This window comes from Talpa occidentalis, unplaced genomic scaffold, assembly GCF_014898055.3.
Source record: "Talpa occidentalis isolate TD23 unplaced genomic scaffold, MPIMG_talOcc4v2.1 talOcc4.9, whole genome shotgun sequence".
Taxonomy (NCBI): Eukaryota; Metazoa; Chordata; class Mammalia; order Eulipotyphla; family Talpidae; genus Talpa; species Talpa occidentalis.
Genome location: NW_023605305.1, coordinates 41,515,739 through 41,523,853, shown reverse-complemented (window position 1 = coordinate 41,523,853; position 8,115 = coordinate 41,515,739). Strand labels below are relative to the sequence as shown.

General features: G+C 34.9%; 1 protein-coding gene across 1 annotated transcript in view; it reads right to left on the bottom strand.

Annotated features, from left to right (window-relative positions):
- Positions 1-3,182: 3,182 nt before the first annotated feature.
- The window catches only part of COL24A1 (collagen type XXIV alpha 1 chain), a 260,287-nt gene continuing 255,354 nt past the window's right edge, over positions 3,183-8,115 (bottom strand). Inside the window, exons 59-60 of the mRNA XM_037499346.1 lie at positions 6,585-6,800; positions 3,183-4,601 (exon numbers count right to left, since the gene is read on the bottom strand). Of these exons, the coding sequence (XP_037355243.1) occupies positions 4,455-4,601; positions 6,585-6,800 (363 nt within the window). The 3' untranslated portion in view covers positions 3,183-4,454. The remainder of the gene's footprint in view (positions 4,602-6,584; positions 6,801-8,115) is intronic.

The following is an 8,115-nucleotide window of genomic DNA, read 5'->3' as shown; positions in this document are numbered from 1 at the left end:
TGGGTTTCTTTCGTTTACTTCAAGAAGTGAGGCGTTTTCTTGAATCTCTTAATATTTTGGAAATAGATACTTGGTGAAATCAAAATTTTTTAAAAGATTATTTATGCATATAAGAGCTGGGGCACAGGCAGATGTGTGGGCGTGAGAGGATTCTCCAGAGACAGAGTAGGGAATAGAACAGGCAGAATGACTGAAATACACTACTGAGGGGGGCAGCAAATGAGGAGAGGTCTGCTGCATCATGTGGGTAGCTCCCTGGCCAGCCGGGGGAGCGAACTCATGCTGCAGAGGCTGTGGATAGCCCCATAGGCTGCATCTTAACCCCCTGCGCCACCAGGGAGGCCTAGAAATCAAATTATCTTTAATGGGGTGTTATTGGGATTATTTTTTGTACTGTGTGCAGTCCTAAAACTCCCCTGCTAAGTACAGCCAAGTGATAACTCAGGTTCTCTACCAGTTGCTCTTCTTTGTGGAGGTGCCATTTTTCTAATTTGGCTTTGATTAAACAAGGACTTCAAATCCAAAGCACACAGACTGCAAAATTGTGTACCCAGGCTGAGGTGACAATGACTTCACCATACCGCTGACAGCCCATTACTATGTAGGTCACAGTGAAAAAACATATTAAAGTTATGCTTTAATAAGGCATTGCACTGTACATTGAGGCTTAGTTTACACTTATTTTTGAAACTATGAAAACTTTAGGTCTTATGTGAGAGAGTCAAACTTGAACATTTTGGTCAGAAAATAAGGTCTGTAAGGTGCCTGCTGCTAAACATGTCGTACCGCTCAGCTCATTTCTGTGCTACCAGCAGCATCCACTCTCTGTTTATTGAAAAGTTATCAAATAAACTTTATGCTTCCCACAGAAAGAACTATATTTATGTTTTATTCCACATAAAAGGCAGCAATAGATTAGGTTTTGTGAGGCCTGAGGTTCACACAAATTAGGGTCCTTTTTGTAAAAATAAAATAATTTTAGTTTTTCATAAACTTTACAGAAATGCCTATGTGATTTCAAAGGCCACTTAAAGGCCCAATTATTAAATTTGTTAGTTTCATGGTAACTCGGCCTCTATAGACAGCATATTTTAGGTGAACTTGAGAGCATTTTTTTAAAAACTAATTTATTATACCCATTAGGCTTTAGATTAATGTGCTACACTATTTTGCCAGTGGCAAAATATTTTTGCAGTGTACTTTGTGAAGTGATTGATTTCAATTTTGACTTATGGTTACCTCTTTGTGTACATCAGTGTTTATTTTTGGGGAGTCATGTTGTATGAGAACAATAACACAAGGGATTATAAGTGAAAAACGTTGCACTGTGATGATATAGAGCCTTTTAGATTTGAATTCAACCGCAAGTAGGATTAAAAATAAACTCCAAGGCATGTCATCGATAAATTGCTAAAAGTCAAAGAAAGATAAAAATCTTGAAAGAAATAACAGGTCAGATTATATACAAGGAACAGCAACATATCAATAGGTAATGTCTAACTTATCACAAATAATAGATGTCAGAGACATTATAATGACATATCCAAAATACTGGGGATAAAAGGTAAGTAAGAATTTATAATTAGAGAAAAAATATTTCAAAAGAAGTGCAAGACAAAGACCAGAATCCTAACCAGCTAACCACTACAGGAAATGGTAGATATTCTTCAGATGAAGGAAAATGCTGAGAATAACAGTGTCTGAGAACTTTAGCAGTCTTCAAAATTGACGGGTTAGGAGACTAGGGAGTAGAATGAGAAGAAAGTTGGAGTTAAGAGATGACAAAGGAGACTAGGGTCCCTATAACCAGCATAGGTCTTCAGTTGGGACACTTTTTTTTTTAAAAGATTTATTTTTTCATGCGTACAATAGCTGGGGTACAGACCAGAGTTGAGGGATGGTGGGTGAGAGGGTTCACCAGAGACAGAGTGGGGAGCAGAATAAGCAGACTGACTGAAATACACTGCTGAGGGGAGCAACGGGCAAGTCAGGAGAGGTCTGCTTGAATTTAAGAACTCAGTGATGGGCTAAGCAACAGATTAGACACAGCAAACAGACTTGGTAAACTATAACTGGGAGAAAAAAAACTTGAAGCAAAACAAGAAAAAGGACAAGAATGTGGAAGAGCATAAAAGTTTTATGTGATACAGTAAATGTCTAAAATTTTGGAACTGAAGTCCCAAAAGGAGAGATGGGAGAATGGGCAGTAGTAATATGTGAAGAAACCCTGGCCAAAAGTTTTCTAAAGTTTACCAAGGAGATCAGGTTATACAGTCAAGGAGCTTTTTGAATCTCAAGCAAATTACACAGAAAACTAAACACATTGTAGTATTAAAACTATTACAAACTAAAACACTAACACTTCAAAAGAACAAATACAAAACTGATAGCTGACTTTGAATAGAAATGATGGAAGTTATAGGACAATAGAAAATAGAACTTTTAGGACAATCTTTAAAAGGGATAAAAATAACATCTAGATTCTATACCAGTGAAAATGTCCTCCAGACAAAATGAGGAGATTGAAGAGTTTTCAGACAAAAACCAGAATTTGTTACTAGTGAAGCCACATTAAAAGAAATACAGGAGTATAAAAAGCTGTCCTTTTCTGTTGAATGATCTTAGCACCGTTGGTGAAAACTGCTTGACTATATATGAGAATATATTTTTGTTCTATGATCTTACTTTGTATAAATAGAAACACTGAATCTTTTTTTTTTTTTTTTTTTAAATTTTTTTTTTTTTTAATAGAGGCATGCTTTATTTATTTATTTGTTTGTTTGTTTTGTTTATACATGCACTGGGTACAGTCAGAAGCGCGGGAGGGTGAGAGAATTCACCAGAGCCAGAGCGGGGAGCAGAGCAGGCAGAAGGGCCGAAGTACACTGCTGAGGGGAGCAGCGGGCGGCAGGAGAGGTCTGCGCGCCATGTGGGACCCTCCTCCAGTGGCCGGGGAGCAGCCGGGGATCGAACCGGCGCCACAGAGGCTGCGGGCAGCAACCCAGTGCTCAACCGCTGCGCCACCGGGGAGGCCCGAAACACTGAATCTTTTTGCAGGGCTGTAACAGATATTTTCTGGTACTTTAAATCTACATTAACAGAATAGTTATGCCAGAGGGGCTATCATACATAATGGAATGATATGGTAGTAAAAGAAGATAAAATAAATACAACCAAAATAGATGTAAAGCACATTTTTATTATCGATAGGTAAGTGTGGTTTGCTATGGCTAAAGGTATGTTTATAATGGATGTAACAAGCTTTAAGATATACCAAAAGGTATACTATTTTTTTCTGAACAAACATTTCTTTGACAATAAGTGTAAACTGACCCTATTTTAAATTACAAAAATTATTTTTTTCCTGGATGTTGCTTTAAAGACTTGTGAGTTGAATTCTTTTAGGTCCCAACACATTAAATTTCAGAACGGAAAAAGAAAATGAATACTACAAAACATGTAATTTCGAAGAAGCAGAAATAGAAAGTTTTTATAACTTAAAACAGCAGCAATTTCAAAGGATTTGCTGAATTAAAACTTTACAAAATATAAATACACAAAGTATCATTCCAGATGATCATGGATTTTTAAAAATAGAATATAACAATCCCAAAACTCAACCCAAACCTACTACTGGATGTAGCTGGCCAATATTTTTACAGCACTTTAAAAAATAAAACAAATACAAAAAAACCCTCCCAATTCTCTTGTGCAGAAGTACAGGTTACATTGTGCTGGTTTTGAGTCCACAAAGAGAATTTTAAAATAGAAAAAGGACTTCACATAAATAATGTTTTACTTGTTATTATGTGACCAAACAAATTAAAATTAAAATAAATGCTACCAAACATATTTTGATGTAACCAGTACATACACTCTTAAAGTATGACAAAGACAAAAAAAGAAATAGTTTATGAAAGCCACAAGCACCTTGTTTTAGAAAGAGCACCAAGCAACACAAAAAGGCAACACGTAAGAGGTAGTGTACCACTGGCTAAGATGTATATGCCCACTGGGGACCTGAATACAGCTTAGTGTTTGGGAAAATGACATATTGGATTGTGGCTGGTAGTTTTTAGACAGAAGCATTGCACATCTGGAAGCATTAACCAGTATTGCTCCACAGTGTTCTGCGTCTCCAGCTGTCTAAAGGGTACTTTGCTCTCAGACAGTCAAAAAACATATGGTGTCCTGAAGAATTCCGTGTTTATAAATTTTCAGTTCTAGGGAATTCTCTAGGGAAATCAGATCATTATAATTTTTAAAAGAATTAAATACTTTATCAATCATAGTCCTTTAAAAACGCCTTTTCTCCTTCTTAGGAGGAAGTCTTTTCTTCCTGAGATTCTTTAAGATTTAGCCAATGCATTTCATAATGATAGTATCTTTATATATTTTTCCTTCTGCAGCAATTACCTGGCCAACAGCATGAATTCTGAACTAATTCAGAGACTTTAGAGAAAGCATACAGAACTGCTTTCAATGTAGTATTTCTGTTGAGGTTTGAGATGAGGGAGTTTTTGTACTTCAATTACTGGAAGTTGATTAGGGTTCTGGGTGTGAAAAAGGAATTTTGCCTTATGCCAGCTGCCATCTTGAATCTGTAAAATAAGAACAAAGGGCTTTAATAGGAAATTGTTTCATTTTCTCAGAAAATGACCTTCATAGACAATGTAGAGATATATTTTAAGGATAAGAGATTATGAACAGAAAGTACCTAGAACAATACCTGGCACAGAGAAAGTGCCCAATAAATGGTAACAATTAATAAGAATTGGAAACACGGGCTTATTTCTTTCCTATAATGGTACAGTGTTCTGATTTTTTACACTCAGAGGCTAAGGTCAGACTTCTGTGGTCTGCAGATCATTGGATAAGACATGAATTAAAAGACTGCACTATTCCTATTATGAGTAATACCCGTCTGTGTTCTTTATTTGGGACTGATTTTTCAGGATGGGTTTTTTTTTTTGGTGGGAGGAGACGGGGATGAACAGTCAAGAAATAATAATAGCTTCAGAAGTAAATTATAATTATGTTGAATCATTTTTTAGGTTTCTGTTTTCCCATTGTGTGGTTACTTCTTAATTTCTTCTCAGTTTCTAGGCCTTTCTCTTCATCTTATTCTATGCTGTTTTGTGTGCATGGGACAAAAACATAGTACAAAATATCCTATGATTAAGACTCAAGAAGATAAAATAGAGAAACACAACCAGTTTTATGAAGCTTTTTATTCAGGAACTTTTTATTCACTTATTTTCAGAACTATAATACTATGAATTTAAAAATTTTAAGGAACATTAGTGATTACTTAAGCCATAAATATTATTGATATTAAGACATTGAAGTCCACTGAAGAGAAATTACTAACATCATATACTTGGTGTGATTACTAGAACTAGACTCCTGTGTGTAAGATGCTGTTAGATTAACTCAGTAAGTCTTTCAAGCAATATTTATTAAACACTAAATACATTTGGTAACAGTTGAATAAAATGTATCAATTTTCTTACAATGCTTGGAAAAATAAAGATCAATAAATTAGGCCTGGTTTCTGAATTTTAGTAGCTTACAAATCTAGTCAGAGAAGAGAAAAAAACAGTCATAATACAAGGTCACATGTGATAAAGCAAAATAATACAATGAATACAAAATTCCTTACTTCCAGCTGGAGTAATCAGGGAAAGCATCAGGAATTCAGAATTTAAGATGGGCCTTAAAACAGGCCTAAAATTTCTACTTGGTTAGAGATGTAGAGAAAGGTATTTCAGAGAAAGGGAATGAGATGAGTTAAATAAAAGGTTGGAAAGTAGGTTGGTAGTGAAAATTGGATAGCATGGGTACAGATTTTGGCCTGGAACATATTTTGATGGAAATCCAGTTATGATCCATCTCCTCCTATATGAAATAGAAATAAATATCTATTTCATGCAGTTGTGAGGATTAAATGAGATTTCAATGAACAGTCCCTAGCTATAGAGTATGGCAAAGGCTTTGGAGGTATACCTTTGTGGAGTTGATTTCTTGCTCCTGAGCTAAATAGCTCCACTAATTAGACCTTGAACAAGCTATATTAACCTTCTCTGTCTTTTTACTTTCTTTCCTATAAAAATGAAACTAAGTGTAATCTCTATTACAAGGCTGCTTTGATTAAATAATACACAATACATGGTAACTCCCATGTAAAAAAATTCCCAATAATTAGTAGTAGAAATTGTTGATATGATGATGAGTGTGAACAATCAGGAAGAGCCCAAACTAGAAAGGAAGGTTGGGGTCTGACTATTCTAAACATTCAATAAAGAGCTGGGAAATTTGGAGCATGTCTCAGAGGGAGTGGTGAGCCACTGGAAGTTTCACATACGCAATTCACAGATGACCAATTTATATGACAAAAGGTAATGAGATGTGATGGAAGCAAATAGTTGATTCTGAAAAATGTAATTATTGCAAATCAAACACAAAAATATCTTACTTTTCTCTGTATCTTCAGCTTACAATTAGTTTTATTCATCCTAATTTTATGATTTTTATCATATTTAAGTTAGTTATACCAAACAATTCTGAAAGTATCATTCTCTTACCTTGCAGTCATCTGAAAGCACTTTAGGTTCAAGTAGAGGGTTTTTTCCAAATATCTGGCCATTCCATCCCTTGAAACCAACAGGCCATCCTGGGCCACTTGCCTGAGCGCTTGTCCACAATGGAGTGTTGAGACAGTGAATGGTGAGGAGATGGGTGGCTTCTGAGCTCAGTAAATGAAGGAAGTTCATCTGGACTTTCCCAACTCCAAACTCCAACTAATGATATCAAAATAATACGCAGGTTATAAGATATGTCAATTCAGAAACTTAAAGTTTGGGGAAAGTTGAGGAAATTCCTTGACTTCTTGAGGAAGTCACTTTTCTTGGCAACTAAGTGTCAATCAGTGATGTGCTGCTAATTCTGTAACCACTGGCTACTAGGGGGAGGAGGGAAATCCCTGATTTTCAGCTTTTCAGATCTCCATGGTGTAAATAGTCCCTCCATCCTTGATTTCAGACTATCAGGTGGTGTCATTCAAAGTGTTGCTGGGAAGAGATGTTCATAATAGGCTTTCCTTCCCTGGCATGAGTTGGCCTCAGAGTACCACTAGGTTTCTCCATATGACAGAAACTGAAAATAATTTCGTAATGTTATTAAGCAGCATTAATAATTTGTCATTCCTTAATGCTTTAATTCCTTAGAATTTAAAAGTATGTGTATACTTTCATTTGGATTTTTTTTTTTTTTTTAGTTTTTAAAAATGTTACAAGTTGTAATAACTTAGCTGAGCAATTTTAACTATAGAGCCTTTAAGGATGGAAAAAAGTCTTATTTTTTTTTTTGTGTCTGGTTTTTGATGCAGTTTCAATCTTTCAGTGAGTCATCAATAAATGTTCATTGAATGAATACACAAGTGGGTAAGTATTGACTAATAAGTGAGTAATTAGGGTAAATTTGACAAAGGAAGCAGATTTCTGTCAATGACAAATGAGTTCTTAGTAAGAAAAAGCTAGTTTAACCAGAAGTAAAGATAAATGCAGTTTTGGTTTCTTCCATAAATATATATTCATATAGAATGAAACTTCAGCTTTTATAAATACTTGCTATGACATTATAATAAACTGTCATTTATTCTAATCATTTCATTTATAGAATTGCAATTATAGGAAGTTTTAACGGTCTAAGGATGTACAAGGGAAGTTATTTTGTACCCAATTACCAAAAATAGTAAACTTTCAGGCAAAATTCTTTTAATAGTGATGTCATTTTCAGAAAACTGTAAGTACCTGATTGCTGATTACATACATTGCAGCTGTTTGGGATTTTCTAATGTATGTGCATACATAAAGACATATGTTCCACATTTTCTGAAGGAATTTAAGAAGCATAATCAGAAGAGTAAGCCAAGTCAACCATAAAAAAATAAAAAATGCTGAGATTTACCACAAATTTTTTAAACAAAAAATTTTTCTGCCTATACAAGACAATGATATCTTGCTTCTATTTATAAATTCACAAATATTTAAAGTGACAGAATTTTAATTTAAAATTCTAGTATCAGACAAGTACCGACATACATTCTAAAATGCA